The sequence below is a fragment of the Clavelina lepadiformis genome, chromosome 2, assembly GCF_947623445.1.
Source record: "Clavelina lepadiformis chromosome 2, kaClaLepa1.1, whole genome shotgun sequence".
NCBI classification, from domain to species: Eukaryota; Metazoa; Chordata; class Ascidiacea; order Aplousobranchia; family Clavelinidae; genus Clavelina; species Clavelina lepadiformis.
In genome coordinates, this window is record NC_135241.1 from 13,692,251 (window position 1) to 13,713,463 (window position 21,213).

Below are 21,213 nucleotides of genomic sequence, written 5' to 3' on the forward strand. Positions count from 1 at the left end.
CGGTTTCAACGTCAATGCGTTACGTTAGCTTCCTAATCGGATCAATTGTTTTCGGAAATTTTACGGATGCGTAACTTCACTTCTAATATTTATTTCTCAACTATTGAAGACTTTCCAACTCCTAGACTAGCTTTTATTTAGTATTTTCATTATTTTCTGACTACAAAAATAAACGCATTTTGCATGTAGGCTTATAGTCCGTCTGGAGGTATATTTTCGGTCGTACCACAAATGAACATAACATATATCGATGAAATATTGTCCTGTTGTTTCTTTCATAGTTTCGGACGCAAATTTTGCAGTTTGCTAACTTGCGTTGGTTTTCTGTGCTGTAGGTTTGGGCTCGCTTTTAGCCGATCCGTCGGACTTTATATTGTTTTGAGAGCGGCCATAGCAGCATTCGATTATGGGACCACTACAGGGACATTTGTACCACTTGGACCACTACAGGGACACGCCGACTCAGAAACGGCGTCCCACAGGGCTCCGTCTTGGCTCCCCTCCTGTTCAACACATACACCTACGATCTGCCCAGCACCACCTCCAGGAAGTATGCCTATGCAGACGACCTGGCACTCCTGCATTCTGCCGGAGACTGGCAGTCGATGGAGAGGCATCTTAGCCAAGACATGCAAACACTAACTGCATATCTCCAGAAATGGAAGCTGCAGCTCAGCAAGGCAAAGACAGTGTCGGCGGTCTTCCACCTCAACAACAAAGAAGCACAGCGTGAGATAAACATCACTATTGATGGGGAAACCCTGCCCTACAGAGCCGAGCCCACCTACCTCGGCGTGACCTTGGACAGGGCACTCACGTACCGTCGACACTTGGAGTTACTGCGCAATAAACTATCTGCGCGCGTCGCACTCCTAAGGCGGCTGGCGGGCTCAGGTTGGGGGGCCGGCGCAAAAACCCTTCGCACGGCCACCCTGGCACTTGCCCACTCCACCGCCGAGTACTGCGCACCAGTGTGGTGTCGTAGCTCCCATACCCGCCATATCAACACCGCTATCAACGACGCGCTGCGTATTGTGACTGGTTGCCTGCGTCCCACTCCAACGGACTACCTACCAATCCTTGCAGGCATCCAACCTGCTGAGCTACGCCGCAAAGGAGCCATGATTTCTCTCGCCCGCCGCGCTTTGGACCCTAAACACCGTCTCCATACCCCACTCCAGCGACCACCACCTGGAAAGCAGCGACTGAAATCAAGACACCTCTTTGTGCCGGGCGCACAACAGCTACTCAGTAGCGCAGAAGACCTTGGACTAAGTGCGGCGCACTGGACGAACCACATGTGGAGCACAGAGTGGCAAAACAACTCCTCCAGACTCTGTGACTTCATAACCGACGCCGACCCAAACCCACCGGGAATGTCCCTTGCAAGAACTGCTTGGGTCAGGCTCAACCGCTTGCGCACCGGCGTCGGACGCTTTCGTTCAGCTATGCACAAATGGGGACTGGCTCCCTCACCAGGATGCGAGTGTGGTGCCACAGAGCAGACAGCAGACCATGTGATCAATGCCTGCCCAATCCATCGGCCCCCACATGGTGTGCGTGGTCTGAAAAGACTAGACGAGGATACAATCACATGGCTGATGACCTCATGCCCGGAAATCTAGTCTGGAAGGAAGAAACGCTCAAACGAAGAAGAAGGGACATTTGTCTACCGTGAGATTATTTATTGAAGTTATATCGTGGTCATTCAATTAATTTACCTTGCAAAACTTTTACGACAAGAGAACTTTCCTGCAGATGACTTTAAGCTAATTTGAGTAATTAACTAGAGTGCATCTAAGAACTTCACTAATGCACATCCTGAGATGGGTATATTTGTTCGTATAGTGTTTTGAATACTCTGTGGCAAATAAAAAAATTGATTGCTTGTTTATTTCGTCTGTTTTTACAAATTGTCGTCTTTCTTGTGTTGGCTTAGGCATACCTGGTTTGTTATTACCAAATTACTGCTATTTATTCTTCACTTCAAGCAAGTTTTAATGTGGTATTGGAAGCTTAGTCTCACACATTGCAATATGTTAAGAGATTCTCTTGAAAAGACGAATAAATGGGGCATTTTTTGTGTTGAATATACGGAAAAGAATAGACTTATGCAGCACTTCTTCATTTAGCTAATCTCATTGTGTCTTTAGCTTTTGCTCATTCTTGTGGTTTTAGTGCAGATAGACTTACAACAACATTTAATATAGGCTGTTCCTTAAGATAAAATGCAACCTACATTCAAAATTAAAAGGTACCAAAAATATCAAAATTTGCTAATATCTTAAAAACTAGAGCCAATTTGCAAATACTAATGGCATTTTCGAGCTCAGCGCCCCTGATATACCCTAAAATCGTTCTTACCTTCCATGCCAAAATTTTTTTGTTGGCCAGTGTTATCAATCTGGATGCCGAGCAAGTTGGACAGTTGGTGACCGATTTGGTGTTCTATCGTGCGGTTTTCAAAAGACAGAACCTTGTTTTCAATTTTGTCCCTGCAAAATGGGGGTCAAAGGTTTTAAATAAAACAAATCCGCATACACGGGAATATTGAGTATGTCATAAGCGCCGTGTAGTGACGCTGACCATCGAACGCAGCCGGCATAAACGTTCGTTTAACATTGTAAGTAACGTGGCAAACTGCTGTGCTTAACTCTCAATTAATGAAGAATATTGCCTCGCCTTGGCGAGGTAGAAAAATAAACTAGACTCATTGTATTGCTCCCAAACACGGAAATCTTTAGTAAAAGGCGAAAGATTTATACTGTGAAGGGAAGCCAGAGTGATGATTTCAATATGCTGAAATTGAACTAAAAAACAAAAATAACTTTGCGTTTGTGGTACTTTTGTAATATATAACATCATAGGCAATTATTGATAGTTTCATGGCATATATTTACGTTTTAATTGTGTTTCATACATTTTTTCTAACAAAAATTCTTTTTTTAGAACACTCTTAAAGATAATTACCTTGCTGTAGTTCAGGCATAAACGTTTGTCAAACACACGCTTCCCCGTTTAACCATAATTGCTTGGGGACGTTTGAAGAAAAAGCGCGTTTCCGATAATTATTGAACCGTGACTACAGCGGCTTAAACTCACTCAGACAGGTGTGACCAGCCTTGTTGGTTGTGTTAATTCTTATTTCTTGGTTTGTTCTGTATAGGTAGACTTACCATACGTCCCGTTTTAGTCGGGACAGTCGCGGTTTTTAAGGCTTTGTCCCAGCGGTCAGTCAACCAAAAAGTCCCGCTTTGGCATTTAGTTAGCCAGCATTGCCCTACACTACACGAATATTACCAGGCTGTGATTGGTTTGTTTAGCCAACTTGCTGAAGAGTGATGCCTGATGCGTGTTCTTGTTGCGTTGTGTTCGATGTAAAAGCAATTGTTACGTAATTCTCGCGGGTAATTGGTCCAGTAGTGGGTTGTATGTTAGCGCATTCGCTAGTTCAGTAATAGTAGGCTTGTAGAAGGTGTTCTTTTTGCGGTTAAGTTATTGAAAGAACTTATTTTGTACCGGTACTTGTTTGCATTTCATTCTGCAAAAATCATTATCTGACAAGACTCGTTGTTCTGAAGCGTCCCGGTTTTCAATCATAAAAATATGGTATGCCTACTGTTGCCAGTACATTTTTGCCGATGTCATGATTCCACTAAAGGTTATTTCAGGTGAAAAAATGTGTTATCTCACTCTTTGCGAGTCTATTAGACATTTTTAAGTTAAAAAAGAACAAAAAGCCCTAAAATTGACACTAAGTTTTTATTAAAAAGCAGTTTTTAAAAGCGTACTTCGAAAAACCTGGAAGTAATCATTTCTAAAGTATCGAGTATATTTATAGCTCTTGAAAAAAGTAATTCCGTACAGGGATTCGGTACTTCCAGAAAAAAGTACCAACGATACCGGTATCAGTACTGGAAAAGTACCGCCTTACAATAATTATGTACTACCCACGTCTATTTTAGCCTGGAATAAACGTCAATGACATCATCATCAACTTCGAAGCAACAACAGAGTTCATCTTCTACTTGCTGGCTGCTGCTGTTGCATGAATAAAGGTGAAGTCTACCAGCCAAAGCAGTCAACTATGAACAATAAACTGGCCTTTATTTATGACAGGCTCATTTCTTCGCCGCACTCAGTCCGAGGTCTTCTGCGCTACTGAGTAGCTGTTGTGCAGCTGGCACAAAGGGGTGTCTTGATTTCAGTCGCTGCTTTCCAGATGGTGGTCGCTGGAGTGGGGTATGGAGAAGGGCCCAAAGCGCGGCGAGCGAGAGAAATCATGGCTCCTTTGCGGCGTAGCTCAGCAGGTTGGATGCCTGCAAGGATTGGTAAGTAGTCCGTTGGAGTGGGACGCAGGCAACCAGTCACAGTACACAGCGCGTCGTTGATGGCGGTGTTGATGTGGCGCGTGTGAGAGCTACGACACCACACTGGTGCGCAGTACTCGGCGGTGGAGTGGGCAAGTGCCAGGGTGGCCGTGCGAAGGGTTTTTGCGCCGGCCCCCCAGCCTGAACCCGCCTTAGGAGTGCGACGCGCGCAGATAGTTTATTGCGCAGTAACTCCAAGTGTTGACGATACGTGAGTGCCCTGTCCAAGGTCACCTCGAGGTAGGTAGGCTCGGCGCTGTAGGGCAGGTGTTCCCCATCAATACTGATGCTTATCTCACGCTGTGCTTCCTTGTTGTTAAGGTGGAAGGCCGCCGACACTGTCTTTGCCTTGCTGAGCTGCAGCTTCCATTTCTGGAGATATGTAGTTAGTGTTTGCATGTCTTGGCTAAGATACCTCTCCATCGACTGCCAGTCTCCGGCAGAATGCAGGAGTGCCAGGTCATCTGCATAGGCATACTTCCTGGAGGTGGTGGTGGGAAGGTCATAGGTGTATATGTTGAACAGGAGGGGAGCCAAGACGGAGCCCTGTGGAACGCCGTTTCTGAGTCGGCGTAGTCTACTTCGTGGGCCGCTGTCGGTGGTGAGGGTGAAACTACGGTTTTGTATGAGTTCCATGATCATGTGGACCATGTGCCTGTCAGGAAGTAGACGGAGTAGCTTGCAAGTAAGACCGTTGTGCCATAGGCAGCCGAGAGATCAACAATCACGGCGCCGGCCTTCTTCTTAGCTGAGAAGCTGTCCTCGATGTCTTGGGTCATGAGTGTGACCTGGTCTACGGTTGATCTTCCGTGTCGGAAGCCAGCTTGTTCCCGAGGGAGCTGTGGGTCTATTATCGGTTCGACACGGGCGTAGATGAGTCTTTCGAGGATCTTGAAGGGGATGCAGAGCAGGGAGATGGGGCGGTAGCTCTTTGGATCCCATGGGGGCTTCTTCGGTTTAGGGACTGCAACCACAAGGGCTCTTCTCCAGATTTTAGGGATACGCAGGTGGCGCATGGAGCAGGAAAGGAAGTCTTTTAATCAGGACTTCAGGGCGGGAGCAGCATGGAGTATTAGCTCCGGGCATAGATGGTCAAGGCCCGGAGCTTTACCTGGCTTCGTGTGCTGGAGGGCAGCGGTGAATTCTTCCGTAGTGAAATCGCCAGAGATGTTGTCTTCGTATGATGTTGGCAAAGGCTCATTGAAATTCTGAATGTGTGTTTAATATGCCTTAGGGCTTAGGCTATTATTTTATGAAATCACGAAAAATTAAACTATCGCAGTAGCTTGCTAAACTCACAATTTTTGTTCAAAATTTATCAATTTTCATACAAATTTTAGGGTAACTTCTGCATGATACCTGGTCGTTTTAACGCGCCATCTGCTAGAAAATTCCCGGACTGAAAAACAACACCTGTCATTGGTTTAACAAGCTTTTCTGAAGCATTACGTAGAATGTCCAACATTTTCTGGACATGTTTTGCTTTTGTTACCAAAAATCATAGTTTATCCTTTACCCGTCTATTTCACATTGCTCGCGGTGAAAAACGTTACCATGGTGATGTCACGACGTAAATTTTTGTTTAATTAGTCCTGGTTTAAGGTTAGCAAAATGTGTTAAACCACTTCAGTTATTTATATGTGGGACGTGCTTCGGCACACTATTATTTTCAACACCAAGTATTATACTTCAATCAGTACAAGGCTGATAAACTAGTAAGAAATCTGAATGATACCCGCACTCTAATGCTTTGCCAACTCGAATGACAATCTTACAAATACGGGTAAGTATGTTGTATTATAAGTAAATACGAAGTATTATTAGTATATATACAAAGCACAAATACTGTGCTAGGCAGGATAATAGAAAATTCCGCGTATATACACAATAGAACGCCTCATCAATATAATGTTTTATAAGTATGAACACGGGACGAATAACTTGTGTATTTTTACAGAATGAAATCCATAAAATCAGTATACTAATATAGCACTATGTAAACAGTGCATTGTTACAGAAAGAAACCATAAAAACAGTATACAACACATTTCAATAAACAAAAAAAAGATATGTTTAAAATCTATCAAACATACTGTGGTCAACCTAGTGCACGAGACAGTCAAAACTGAAAGGAACATGATCGATTTTACTGCAATTCTGGGAACATGTTTGTAAGCTATTAATTAAAGAACAATTCACCCAAACGAAGCAAAGAGTACACACAACAAGAATGTGTTAACTTGTTAGCAGAGTTTCCATGACCTCAAAAGAAGAGCAATTGAAGTCTTACAACGAATGCAATTACGCTTCAGCAATTGCATACGAAAAAAGATCCCGCAACTTGAAAGCTATTTAATATATGAATAACGGGTTCTGAACTGAAACTGAGTCGCTTATTCGTCATCTGAAAGAACTTTCTCACACACCTCGTCATCTGCACAAAATATTACGCATATATGACAACATGCATACTACAATTACTAGAAAGTAGTAAGTGCCATAGATTAAATTATGCATACCATCGGAAGCACCAGAATTAACTTGCTCATTTTCGCAATTTATAACTGGCTGAAGCACATCCTCATTGATATCTGACTCGGGACCTAATGCAGACGTCGATAGAACGTTGTCCTGCAAAAGGGTACCTTCATCACCACACTAAATGAAATGCATGTTTGGATCTTCCAGAAAATTAGACAAAACATAACTTATAAAGCATATTTGTGGATAATCGTTGTTTCAATGTCCGGCAACATTTTTGACGCAATAAACAATTACCATACAATAGAATAAATGAAAATGAATAAGACAATTTTTATCAATACTATAACCAACTAATAAAATCACCTATTCAATATTGAACATGCTGGCCATAAACTATGTAGGCAGAGTGAATAAACTTACTGTCCCGTCAGTGTTTGGTGCTGAGGTCTTCGAAGTTTCAACTCCGATGCTTTCCCACCTGGCTCGACGATCTCCCACATCCAATGAGGAGGAAATCTTTGTCTAGGAAAAAATAAGATTCAAACCTAAGATTCTTACAAAATAATGTTGCAAATAATACCAAAGAATTGTAATAAGTCTGCGTCACACACACTTGTTTAAATGGCCTATGTCGAACGGTGGTGTTATAATGGCAACTGAGCCAGTCAATCCATCCGAAGACGGATGAGCAGAAAAAATTGTCTCAAGCATTATAATGGAAACAAAACCTACCACTTCGACTTTAATGGTTGTCCGAGACAACCAAATTAACAGTATATGTATCGCATTGGTCTGTGGTCGAGATAAGGATTTTTGACAAACTGACTGTGTTTTTTAAATATAACAATAGTGGCATGAGATAATACATTTTGGCTTTTATAGCTAGTTTGAGCACCACGTGAGATAAGAAACAAGAACTCAAATAGCAGTTACCAAAAATCACTTGACAAAGGTGAACGCTATTTCAATAGGTACAACTATATTTATATTTCATATACTACGTACATTTCATATACTACATTTCAAATAAATGCCAATTTCTCGGAATGTAAGTTCGCCATAAATTACGTAGGCAATTCAGTTGATAATGTAAGTCATTTCGAAAATTACCGCGCGGGCCACTCAGAACCTTCCCGCGGGCCACTGGTTGGATACACCTGGACTAGTACCTGCGAAAATTTTCCAGGACGACGGCCACATTTCAGTAAGTCAGGCGGGGCACAACTTATAGCATAAGGACTAAAAATGAGCTTTTTTCATGAGTTAATGAAGCAATAGGCTATTTGATTTCAGTATTGTCAAGTATACAATTAACTGGTCCTTCAGGTATATATTGGTCAAAACTAGCAACTGATGTTTGGAAATAAAGAAATAGTTAAAAGCCCGCACTTACCCCACCCCTGTAGTAGAGCTACTTCCTAGTCAAATTAACAATTGCTGATTAGGTCAGTAAGGTTGTCGTAGGTCTAATAATAGTAGAGTAGCTCACACCTAGAAACTGTGCACAAGCTTCACTTTCAGTTACTGGCTATCTTAAACCAGTAAGCGAATTGTTAGGGTGTTATTTTACAATTAGCCAATCCAATGGTTAACTATATGTTTATAAAACCGTTTGGAACCATAACATTTGTACTGCAATAGTCAAAGTGCATTTTAGACTGCACATTTCTTGCATGGCCTAGTTTGGATTAATTAATAGTACAAATACAGCAAAAAATCAGGGGCTCTTTAAAATAAAGCTTAGGTATAGATAAGTTCAAACAGGATAAAATTGAACATGTAACTCCAAACTACCAGAATTTGTTCTCACATTTGGCTTTGGCTTATCAGAAAATGTGCTTCCACCAACCTCTCCTTTCTCCCATCTGTCAAGTCGACTCAAAACACCGGTTTTTATTCCAACAGGTGAATCCTAAGGAAATTAGCTTTGCTAATATAATTTTGCTTATGTTCTAGTTATACAAACAATCATAATACACAAAATCACACAACTGAATAGTAATCCAAAACCCATAAAACAATGCATATAAACTTACATATTTTCTGGTAAAGCTTTCTTTTTGGGATACTTTTAGCCATTGGTTTTTACGACTTGAGAAATCGGTTCCTTTCACTTCTGCAACTTCACGAATCTGTTTCTCGCGCATGGCTCCAACATTACCAGTTTCCCATATTTTTTTCCGGGAGGAAATATCTCCAGCTGGGGCTACTTCCTGAAATATTGTTAAACATTATAAATACAGTAACTGCTTTATGCTTTATGTATTTCAATACACAGTACTACAGAGAAAAACTATAATACTGCAAATCATTTTATCCTGAAAAGTGTTAGGCTAATGTGAGCCTTTGGTTATATATTTACACGCTTTAAAGCCACAAAAAAAACTAATATACAAAAAAATACAGAATTCAATAGAAGCCATTTAATAAATCCAATTTCCTTAGGACGGAAATTTATCAATAACACATTACAAAACTACCGGTTAATACTATAGATCCAGACTACGCTTAACTTAACTCTATGAGTATCGTTGCTATACAAGAACAAAGACTTATTATGATATAACTCACAGTTTTTAACGTATCTCTTTTTGTTTAATATGATAAGGGGATGAATATGACTAATGCTGTGAAAAGTAAATTAACTTTTCATCACTAAAGACAAATTTGCGTATAGAAACCATGTTGCTACATTTTTCTGTGTTGAATAAATGACTGATAGCAATTTTACTATCTAGGTTCGTTGTTTTTTTTCTGGTATAGTTGTAGCAGTAAATAAAACTGCTTAGTAAATCCAAAAACAGTTGTAACCAAGGTGGATTTATTAAGTGCCATCTACTATATATAGTTATTAAAACAAAACAAAAATAGCACTTCTAAAAATATGTTACAAGGTTGAGCAACGAATCTGTTAGTTTGTGATTCTTGGTGTTACGGTCCAATGTTTAATTTTCTCTTCATAAAAAGGCCATTACTTACATAGCTATAAAAATATATGCTGATGGTATTAGACCAGTGGTTCTTAAATTTTTTCACATTCTTTCCTTACAAAGCCCGCCTCGCTTTACAAGCCAGCCTCTGCACCGAACCATTTAGGGCTTATAAAGCGGAATGTGTGTTTTCGTCAATCTAGACTCTACAGCCTATATATGACAGTACACTATGCCCTGAAACCACAGGCTAGTTTGTTGCCGTACGCAACAACTTTATTAACAATTTGACTTTAGGCTGCACATTTCGCTAAGTTTTCACGTTACTGCACCTCTTAAAATTCTGAATTTTTCACACACCGCAACAGTTACAGTACAGCACAGTACGATTATATACGAATAACAACAATCAAGTTTGTGACGCAACATTTGCGTGGGATACTGTAGTTAGTTTGCCATCCAGATTGAGGGTGTGCAGAAACAATACGCTGCTTGGTTGCTTTTAATGTATATCCTACCGTAGTACACTACTGCCAAACCACCATCACCCATTTACTCACGCTCAAATTATGCGAAATCTTTTTGAAAATGGGCTTATAATGCAGAGCATTTTACTACAGGAACAAATGGAGTATATCGGGACCGTGCTGAATTGGGCTTAATAGGCGGCTGGGCTTACTACATGCAGGCTTGTAGAGCAGCAACTAATGTATAAATAAAAGTAAGCTTATAATGTCTATAAATAAATTTCAATCAATTTTTGAAAGACATTCCGTTCAAATTCCTCCCTTAACGATTTTTCAATCTTGAACATTACGAATTCCTCCTTAGGGAGCCAAGTGGCTCACTTTGAGGAACACTGTATTAGACTATCATATTGTTACAAGAGGTGGGCAGTACTACGGTACTGTAGTACCGAACTATATTTGGTACGTTTTTTGAAAAACGCTATCAAAAACGATTTGATATGAAGATCTTTAATAACAACAGAACGGGTTGGTTGTTTGAGCTTTCTTTCCATGCAAAATAAAAAACAGGATATAGTTTGGCACTCTGAAGGTTAACTTTATATTTTTCGACATGAGCTTTCGCAAGCATAAGCTTGCTTCTGGTGTTTTGTGAATATTTTTTTAATTGAGTTTTGAATTTTGAATTTTATGAATCTTTCTTTCCATGTTGTGCTTTGTGCTCTCTTATTTGTGATCCCTATAATATTTCATTTCATCTTTTCGCTTCCATTAGTTGCTGCACGTTATCGTTGGAATTAATTAATTATGCAACTTCACAGTGGCAATTGTGCCATGTGTATTCTCATTTCATACAGTTATGATCAATTTAATGTTTTTTTGTCATTTTGTGCATAACTTTATCCATCCTGGTGTGGTTAAACAATACTGCAGCAGTTTCGGTTATTGTGACCATTGAGATATTATAACCAAAACTGCGAAAATAGAATGAAAAAATGAAATAAAAAGATTGCAAAAAATATTAATATTTCATGTAGCTAACTATTTAATGGCACAGACCTTCCTAGTAACCTTGTCTGCAACGTGAACTTCTCCACGTTCCCATTTGCCTCTTCTATCACTAACATGATGTCCCTTACTGGATGTTTCCACAGATTTCTTGGTTTCCTAATTTATTCAACAATATCCAAATGTTCGTTAGTGTAATTCTGAAGAGAAGACCTGTTGCTTACTTAAGTCCAGATGCGAATACTTTTTGATTATACTCGTGCAAACTATGCTAATAATTAAATTTATAATGGATCTTAATCTTGTTATAAACCTGAAATTAAGAATTTAAGTATATGAATCTTACATATAAAAACAAATAAACCAATTAAGTAATTTTGTTTATTAGAGCACTTTTTCGATTTCTTTGATGCTAGAATACAGGAAATTATTTGAAAAAAATAAATACCTGCATGGAAGCTTGCTGTGTATATTTCTCCAGTTTGCTAGTCAAGCTTCCCACTTTAGGAACATTAGTTGCTTTTGATGATTTTGGCCTGTTAAAGTGTTGACAATTTAGAACAATTTTAAGGATAAAATTACAGAGTATGTCAAGAATCACATTAAAACATTTGCTTGACCACTAGAAGATACTGTGAGGTTAACACCAATTGAATACAAAAATAGCATACTTTTAACATTTTGCACAGAACAATTAAATGTAGTTACTATCAATTAGGTACTAACAATTGCACTACTCTTATATTAAAATGGTTTTAATTTAAATGTATAAACATGAAAATTAGTTTAACATTGATTTTCAAGTTTAAAAAAGCATTTCTGAAATAAAACGGAACTATTAATAGTAATTAATTTATCCTGCCTAAGGACACTAACCACATGCTCAGGTAAACTATTATTGAATTGAAAATACTGTACTTTGCATTTGTTTTATTAAAGAAAAAAAAACACTGTTAATATTTAAACAATACATTCTGTATATTTTTATGTATATACGTATACTTACGAATCTTGTATTTGTCTGCTCAGCTGCTCAACCTAAAAATTATAAATCCATTTTTTAAAAAAGAAGAAAATAATTCTATAAAATGTCAGAGTTATGCAGTGCAAATTTTCTAACTTAAGCAAGATAACCACAAGTGAGCTTCATGCTATTGCAAGCACCAAACATAAGAACATGCATTACTTGTAAATTCACACAAGAACCATTAACACTTTCCCTGCAAATGATAATGGACAGAATAATATTTAATAATGGATAATTCACAGAATTTTTTAAAAATTATGAAAAACGTTATTTCATGCTATACAACATGCTAATTTTTACGACAATATAACCCGTTTTCCAATTTTGTGAACAGTATACTTGAATCCTTCGTGGAATTTGTGGTGTTTTGATGATTATAATAAATTGAAATATCAACGTCTTTTTTTACTGCAGAAGACTAAAATTACCAGTGTCCGGTTTGCAATTGTCAAATTTGTTTTGTAACATAGTGCAGGTTTCCAAATAACTGATAACCACACAATTGTAAATTTAGAAAGATCCATGGTCATCTAGAATCTGTTGCAACTTATCCATTGAAAACCTAGCTAAGTCAAAAGTCCTGGCCAATAATTAGGTAACTACTTCAAAAACTTATGTTTTCTGCAGCTTACTTTCCTTCTAGTATATACATTTATGTCTATGCATCTATGTACGTCTGTATACATGCAGTCACTCAGTCCATCATAGTCAAAAATACTTTTTAACAGGTTATAAAGTGCTTTAGATGCTGGGGGTGTGCTAGGGGCAAAATTTGTTCCAAGCCCTTTCTCCTTATCCAGTTTTGCAAAAGAAATGCGATAAAAACATATGCAACAGCAGCAGTACAGTAGCAAGACATTTTTACAATTACTCCAAGTAGAATAGGTCAATTGTGACGAATAAAACATTTACAAGATGACAAAGTAGTCCTCTTTCTTTTAACTTATCACAGAAGTTTAGTATTAACAACAATGGTAACCCTTTCAACAGCACAAGTACTATCTATGTATTCAACATTTACTAGTGTATGCAAGCGCTCACCCTTGTTGCTAATCATTGGTGACTTCAACTACCACCTCTAACTTGGAATAAAACCACATAAAAGGCGACGGAAAATGGCTGACATCCTGGGCAGCCAACAACAAACTTGCTCGTCTCTCCAGCTCAAAGGACGAAGTCACTTTCCTCTATTCAAGCCTCAACAAGCCCTCAATTCAGCATTTGCCAACATTGACGCAGACGAACAACAAAACAGACTGTCTTTGAGACGTTCCAATCGTCCCCATATCGGCCCTCACTTATTGCTGCTTAAAACTCATGACATTAGTTCCAAGCACACCAGTAAAGTGATGAAACTTCAGAAAGACTAAACGGAAGTGTTTCAGCCTCAGCAAGCCTTTTGCCACCCGACTCTACGAACACGGACTAGATTTACCAAGACTTTTGAAATTACTCAACACCTTTAGCAAAAACACGCCGCCATTACACCAACTACTCACTGTGCTGGGATTCTGAGTGTGAGACAATCAACCACTCTTTTCTTTGTGCTACTCAGACACCAGTTGTTACTCTCACATAACATATTGACTGCTCAAATGACAACAATCAGTTTTGTTGATGTTGTCATGTATAGCCTAGGCTAATAATTGAGGTCCTTGTGATAGACTACAGTAAAGCTGTACATTTCAGTAGAAAGCTTGTTAGAATGCTTAAAATATAAATTTAGGCAAGGATCAGGCATTGGGTTAATTAGGATAAAGTGCCACTTCCATTTTGTGTTGTCATAAAAAAATATAAGCAACGTTTTATTTCCTTGTAATGAATACTTTTACAATGATTTTTTATATGTTTAATGAACAGGAATTTGTTTATTTGCTTAATGTACTGTATATGACGGTATATTAGCTCTCTTTTTTAAGGAAATATTAGGCCCAAACTGAGACGAGGCGAGATATGTCCAACCAAAAATCTGGAGAAAAAAAAAAAGTCTAATTGGCCAAATTCTATCCGTGCGGTAAACAAACCACACATGATCATCTTTAAACAACAAAATTCAGAAATTTTGACTTGCTGGAAAATCATGAGCGTCGACGTACGGTAAATGAGATGCTTTTTGGCTGACATTCAACTTCCATCATTACCGTTGTTGCATTTGTAACCTACTTTTATGTTCACTTTTATTACGTTGTGAATACTGACGAAAGTCAATGCAACTCTACCATTTAAAATTCATATCTTTATACGAAAAGAATAAGATGAATGGTATGTTTATCAACTGACACTTTGCAGTGTTTCACTTAGTTGATTTATCAAACATGTTTCAAAAAGACAACTTTAAAATACAAACAATGCCTCGGATGGAATGTGAAATTTTTCACCAAACAAAGAATCTCAGCTGCTCGTGTTGGCAAGAACTTGCTGCATTGTCATTTCGTTAAAGACTTTTAAGGAAAAAAGGCGAATACAATGCAATGTATAGTGGAAGACTGTGACATGTACAGACCTATCAGATTAAGGATAACACGGTGCCGCAAGATTTACAACTGTCTTAAAATGACAGACAAAGTAAGATAGGTTGTGATCATTCATTATTTGACATACGGTTATCTAGTTCGTGTTTACCATCTTAATTGTAATACTGCATGTGCCAGCACAATTTAATTAACTTGAGAATATGACCCATGGCCTTTATTTGATTGGCAGAAAGTGGATCCACGTGGAAAAGCTCAATTGTCTTTATTGATCAGAAACTTTGTGCTATGGTGTTAGCACGTACAAGTACTTCAAAGCCGTCATCTCTTTGTCTTTCGTTACCTACTAGCAAAGGAAAAAGATGAAAAAAATGAGAGATGTCTTGAACCTTTTATTTTGCGAGTATTGTCAAACGCTACCATTTGCTGTTGCATGAAACCTTTTTGGAGCGGTAACAAACGAGAACATCAATGCACAAAATTTGGATGACGTTCAAGTAGTGGTAAACAGCCGTCTTCTCTATCACACATAACATTTGTTGGAACAAAATGCGAGGGGTGCTTATACGCCGGTATATATGATAGATAAAGTAAAGTATCTGGCTGATGTAAAAGTTGCTGTAGATTCGGCATTAAATTGCAGGAACGAAGGTAGCAACTGGGACAAAAATCTTATCATCAGCTCAATAGCGGAGTAGGCTATAATGCATTCGTGTTTGATACTTAACAACGCTTTTGTTGTAATGCCCTTGAGCAAGGCACTAACGATGGTCAATGCTGCTCAGTAGTGCTAATGAACAGTTTTAAATTAAACATAACGTAAAACAAACGAATGTGTGTAACAAGGATTCATCACTGAGTTTAAGTCGTACAGAGAATTTCTCAGTCTGAGGATAAAAATTATAATACCATTTTTGGTCTTCTGCTGTAGTCACCAGAAATGCCACCTAACTACAAACTAAATCTGCAAGTACAAGGCGAATACGAAATACAGACCAAAAACTGACGCTTTGATTTTCAAGTTCTGCACAATCCTACACCAATAGCATATTTACTGCTGAAATATAAGCTACAAAAAAATTACTATATTTGCAACCTAACACATGTTAAATGACATGGAACATTAAGGGGTCGTCAAACGCTTAAAAATAAGATGTCTATGATTTTGTTGGACTCTTACGTAGGGCATTAAAAAAACCTGTTTGGACCAATCAGAAGGCAGCATGGTTGGTGTAGTTTTCTACCCTGGTAATTATCCAAGCAGTTGGCGTGCTTCAATGCCCTAGGTTGCGTGCAAAATTATGGTTAAAAATTGGAATGAAAGTAGCTAAAATTGGGTTTTTAGGCCAAAAATTCTAGTGTATATTTTGCGCCTCTTAAAACAGTTTGAATCATGGTTTTTAGATGGCAATTTATGAAATGGTGGTCCAAAGCATACTAAATTGACATGCAAAATTTCAGAGAGCCCCATGGAGGATTTTTCAAGTAACCAGTCTTTTAGTAAATTCACTGTATAATAAAACAAATAACGATTTTATCGCATTTTCTGGCCTTTGACGGCTCCTAAACAGTTTGAATGAACATGTGACTAAACTATTCTGACGATGATCTGCTCAGTGTTCTAAATTGCACTGAAATGCAAATAAAAATTGTCAGTTGTTCACAGTGGTTTTAACGGAAACGATGTTGAAAGGTAGAGTTTTGGTAACTAAGAGAACAATACGAAAAAATTAATGCAACCAAGCTCCTAGTATGTTATTTAACTGCCAAGTTTTCATAGTTTGATCACAACACATACAACTTAAAAGTTACAACACAAATAGTGGTAAACCTGCCCATTTGTTACTCTTAATCTAACAACATAGATTCATCCGAACGCTTTTCTAGAAATCAAAATTTTGTGCAATCATAAGTATAGCAGAAGAATAATGATATCAAACCTTGCTTCATGACAAAATGCAAACAAAAATGGCCAGTATATCATCTAAACCAGAAACTGTTAAAAGTAATTCAAGTCATACTTAATCAGGCAACTAACTTCAGCAAACTTTGTCAGCAAAAAACCTTGGGACAGATTCATAACTATACTACAAAAATGAAGTAGAAAGATTCTGTTTAAAACAAACTTGACTTCTCTTTTTTATAACATTGTTAGTTCATGAGAAACATATTTAATATTAATCAAAGATTTTCTCACAGGAAAGTGTTGAGTAGACAGTGAAGTAGTGAGAAGATAGATAAAATCTACAAAACCAAATTATAGCAAGCTATTATGCTGCAGGTTATATGTTTCAAATGAAATGACTCATGCAAAGCAAGCTAAACATACACTCAGGCCTAAATCTAACACAAGAAAATATTGAACAGGAAATTTATGACCACAAGGCAAAAAACATCATCAAATGGTAAAAGTAATGCCATATTGCACCGAGACGAACGCACAAGTAACACAAATAGCAGTAATATTTATATGCCATTTAACCAACCATGATGTTGCTTTTGATTTGATCTTCTTCCTCCAAATTGTACAAAAAGCAATTCTCACCATTGGTAGGATTATCCATTCTTTGCGAACCTCTGTCTGTCAAGATGCTTTCATTGCAATTTAATGCCGAATCTACAGCAACTTTTACACCATCATTCAAATTAATGCCTGAATGCTCTTTCTCATGTTGCTTTCTGCTATGTACTTCTGCATGATATAGATTGTTGGATTTGTCCACTGCTGTCAAACTGGATCCAACTCCATGCTCAACATTATCATGCAAAAGCGCATTCGAACACGGACAGACAAGATCAAAGTTGGGTTTATCTGCAGATTTTAGCACTACTTCTCCTGAATCACATGGAGTGTTTGAATTAGATAGCTGAATTTTTCTATGTATTGTCAAGCCTTGATGCACAGTAATGCTGTTAACATCAGCCTGTAAAAAATATGAAAAATAAACAATCCGAACTTTTAGAACTCGCAGAAACATGTTTTAATATGTAATTCACCTGCCCAACAGTTTTATTATTATTCATGTTATGCAGACCATAATTCTTCTTTGAAACTGATGCATGGTCAGTCGAGTTTGATTTGGAATCGGGCTCGAAAGCTTCTTCTTTTATATCAGGCTTCAAAAATAATTTAGCTCTCTCCTTGACACTTGTTCTTTTTCCTCGCTCAGTCAATGCTGTAGGCTTATTGAGAAAAGAATCACTTTTAGATGTGTCACTTAAAAAACTTATGAAATCTTTATTGTTACATGTTGTTTTTTTGGTTTCCAAGTCCGACAGAAAATCATACAATTCTCCTGCTTGTTTTTCCATTGCATCTAAAGATCTCCTTGTTTGATTCTTTCTCTTCAATGGCCGAGTTGGACTTATTAAAACTATTTCTTCTGTTTGTACATTTTTGTTTGATTTAAGGTAAGATGCAAGAACTTTAGCACTTTGTGTTCGTCGAGGAACAGGAGGAGCTACTTTTCTAGAAGTGTTCTTTTCATCCATTTCGTGACTTATTATATCTTCATCACTTAAAAGCTCACTTGAATGACTTACAAGATCGCTCAAGTTCAGTTCCTCGTCTGAAGCAATTACTGACTTCTGAAAACCATTTCATGAAATTATACAAAAAGGAGTACAGAACTACTAAACCAAAGAAAACTTGGCTATTACTATAATACTAGGTAATATTTGCAATAGGACAACACAAATTCTAAACATGACATTTTATAAATGTATTTTGTAATTTTTTCCAAGTCAACACACTAGCTGGCTCTTTCTTAACAAGCTACAGTGTTCTAGCGTATTTAAAATGCACTGCTAACATTCCAGGAAGTAATCGGTGTCATACATACGTCACAACTAGTAATGTTCACGCAATAATATGCACACACATACTGAATAAAGTTATACATAAACATGTCAAACTTATTTCCGTGTAATGAATGACATCTTCATGAGGATACTAGTGCAAAAAGAAGGTAATTTGAGTCAGTTAGTATTTGAAGACTCATTAATTATTACCCATAACATGGTTTTATGCAAGTTGTAATTTAAACAATGCAACAATCATTTTCGTGCATAAATATTTCTATCAAGCAAATGTAAGACCTCAGTACTCACTAAACAAATAAAATTTCAACAATCAAAAGTCAAATTTAGCCTATACGTTTTCATGTATTTTCATAGAATACCTACTAGTTGCAACAGAAGGATACCAAATAAGAAAAGACTATTTTTTAATACTGACAGATTATACTGATGTTTACATGTAATGTACTGATTGCAAAACTATAGTAACATCAGAAACCATAATTGAAACAAATCTAACATAGCCTATGGAAAACAAGATTCATTGCTCACATGCAATTATTTCACATGCAAAACAATTAAAGAAACATTTGTCCAATCTGTAATGCTACAAAAGTCAGCGGACAAAGCATTAGTGCATAATGCAATTATTTGAAACTACTAATTCCTAACATGCAACTACCTCATCTTACAAGGCCAAAAAACTTGTAGCTAAGTGAATGTGTTTTAGAATATGGTTACTTATGTAAATGTTGTATTTACAACGTAATATCGAAATATCGATCGAAATCCTAGATTTTGACGCGTATTGTTTTTCGCATTATCATTATTATAATAATTCTTCTTTTGCTTCTACTCCTCAACGTTTTTTCGGCCAGCATAACTCATGTAAATGATATCGGATGGTTTGGAAATTTGGTATATGGGTGGGATTTAAAAAAAATCTTAGCAAAGTTCATGTATGATCAAGATCATGTGACTACTTTTCGGAGGTTATTAACTTTAACTTTATCTTTTGTTGCTTTTACTCGAAATTTTGGTTTTATTTTATTTCAACATAAATTTAAATTTATCCTTGGCGTTTTATGGCACAACAGCTTTTTAAGCTTCAAGTGATTGTTTTGATCTTTCTGTGAATTCGGCTGATTGCAGCCGCCAAATAGTTTGCCTGGTAACTATCTAGCAACTGTTACGTCCATGGACAGTATTAATGTAACAAATGAATAACTGGGATAGTTTAGTACCCATACCTAGGATCAGACCGAAGTAATTAAGTTAGAATTTGTATATTTTTTACGATATCATGTGTTTATTTCAGGCTTATACCTGTACATTGTTTTTACATTGTAACATTATAATTGCTACCACATCTGTCATAATTAGTGCTAAGTTGCAGCTTTTGGAGAAACGTTTTTGACAATTACACACTTAACCACTATATATTATTGAAAACATCTTTCTCCAGTAAAAAGGTCGACTTTCTTTTGACTCTATTCTCACTTAAAACAGGCATCTAGCAAGATAAAAGGTCATGTGAACATTTGATTTGAAGATAAAAAAATTCTCCAAAACATCATGTTGGAGACAAAATGGCTCTACTAAGCTGTCTTATCAATCTTAGCATGAGAAAATAAATCCTGGATAGGTTTCACTGTAAAAAACTAAAACTACACAGTTTAAGTAAAAAAAATTAGGCTCCATCTTCCTTAAACAATAAACTACAACAACGCTGCAGCTAAATCTAGTGAAAAACGGTTCTTAAGCAAGATTGGCATACATACATCAAGTGAGAAGTAATTTTCAAGTTTTTCATATTGCTGCCACGAGGCAACTGATTAACAACCAACATGCCAAAAATGTTGAAATACTCAACAATATAGCAGAGGTATCACAGTCTTTTCCTGACTACTTTTAACAATTTTTCTTGCAGTGTTAGTTGAGAGCTTTAAACAGATATGTGTTTTTATCCTTATTACTATTGTTTTGTTATTTTGAATGATGTCATTTTGTTATACCAGTTTTTATTCAAGCAGTTTATGTTACTACAGGTTAAGGCAAGTCATCAAAACTTTACAATGAGCAAATGAACATAAACACAATGGCTTAATTTTTACACAACAAAATTGTTTCTGATTAGTGATTACCATCCTAGCGTTTGTCCTATGTAGTGCATATAATATGTCTTCTTTTCTGCCACAATATCAAACATGGGACTTGTTTCCAGCTTTGTGCCAGCTAAATCTCTATTCTATATATAGTTTATATATATATACTATAGTTTTCTATATTTCATAATGCTAAAATTGAAATTGAAAATTGACAAAACTGAATTATAAACCTTGTCACACCCTTTTCAAGCAATACGTGGTCGTTTTTAATGTATAAATATTAATGTTTGAACCTGCACGGCTGAATTACAGATAGCCTTTGTAGATTATGCAAGTCTAAGTAAACTGATGGAAGTTCTTACAATCAAAGCTCCTGAAAAAAGACCTCATTTATTACTTTAAGTTTACTGTTTTCTCGGAATTATGTTTAATGTTATTCTGTTTCAGCCTCTAATGCTTTGCAATATTAGTCCTGCAAATATATTGTAGTGAATTTGCCCCATTTCTTTAGAACCTATCAGTTTCAAAATGAGTAAAAGCCGCAGTGCAA

At 37.2% G+C, this 21,213-nt stretch overlaps 1 protein-coding gene, 1 long non-coding RNA gene and 1 pseudogene across 4 annotated transcripts in view; all 3 read right to left on the reverse strand.

The window, feature by feature from the left end:
• Positions 1-2,078: 2,078 nt before the first annotated feature.
• Positions 2,079-3,015, reverse strand: LOC143447126 (uncharacterized). Of its 2 annotated transcripts, none has more exons than XR_013114030.1 (2): positions 2,971-3,015; positions 2,079-2,495 (listed from the first exon to the last, which is right to left on the reverse strand). It is a non-coding gene; the product is annotated as an uncharacterized LOC143447126 (long non-coding RNA). The 2 variants fall into 2 exon arrangements; XR_013114029.1 differs by lacking the exon at positions 2,079-2,495 and adding an exon at positions 2,576-2,810.
• LOC143447845 (U5 spliceosomal RNA) lies at positions 2,676-2,786 on the reverse strand (annotated as a pseudogene).
• Positions 3,016-6,148: 3,133 nt separating the features above from the next.
• Positions 6,149-21,213, reverse strand: part of LOC143446467 (uncharacterized) — a 46,655-nt gene continuing 31,590 nt past the window's right edge. Inside the window, exons 10-19 of one of the 2 annotated variants that reach the window (XM_076946104.1) lie at positions 17,755-18,345; positions 17,244-17,681; positions 12,266-12,297; positions 11,708-11,795; positions 11,311-11,418; positions 8,891-9,067; positions 8,665-8,766; positions 7,275-7,376; positions 6,890-7,001; positions 6,149-6,804 (exon numbers count right to left, since the gene is read on the reverse strand). In XM_076946104.1, coding sequence (XP_076802219.1) covers positions 6,764-6,804; positions 6,890-7,001; positions 7,275-7,376; positions 8,665-8,766; positions 8,891-9,067; positions 11,311-11,418; positions 11,708-11,795; positions 12,266-12,297; positions 17,244-17,681; positions 17,755-18,345 — 1,791 coding nt within the window. In that variant the 3' untranslated portion in view covers positions 6,149-6,763. Of the gene's footprint in view, positions 6,805-6,889; positions 7,029-7,274; positions 7,377-8,664; positions 8,767-8,890; positions 9,068-11,310; positions 11,419-11,707; positions 11,796-12,265; positions 12,298-17,243; positions 17,682-17,754; positions 18,346-21,213 lie in introns of both variants that reach the window. The other variant, XM_076946103.1, reaches the window with a different exon arrangement.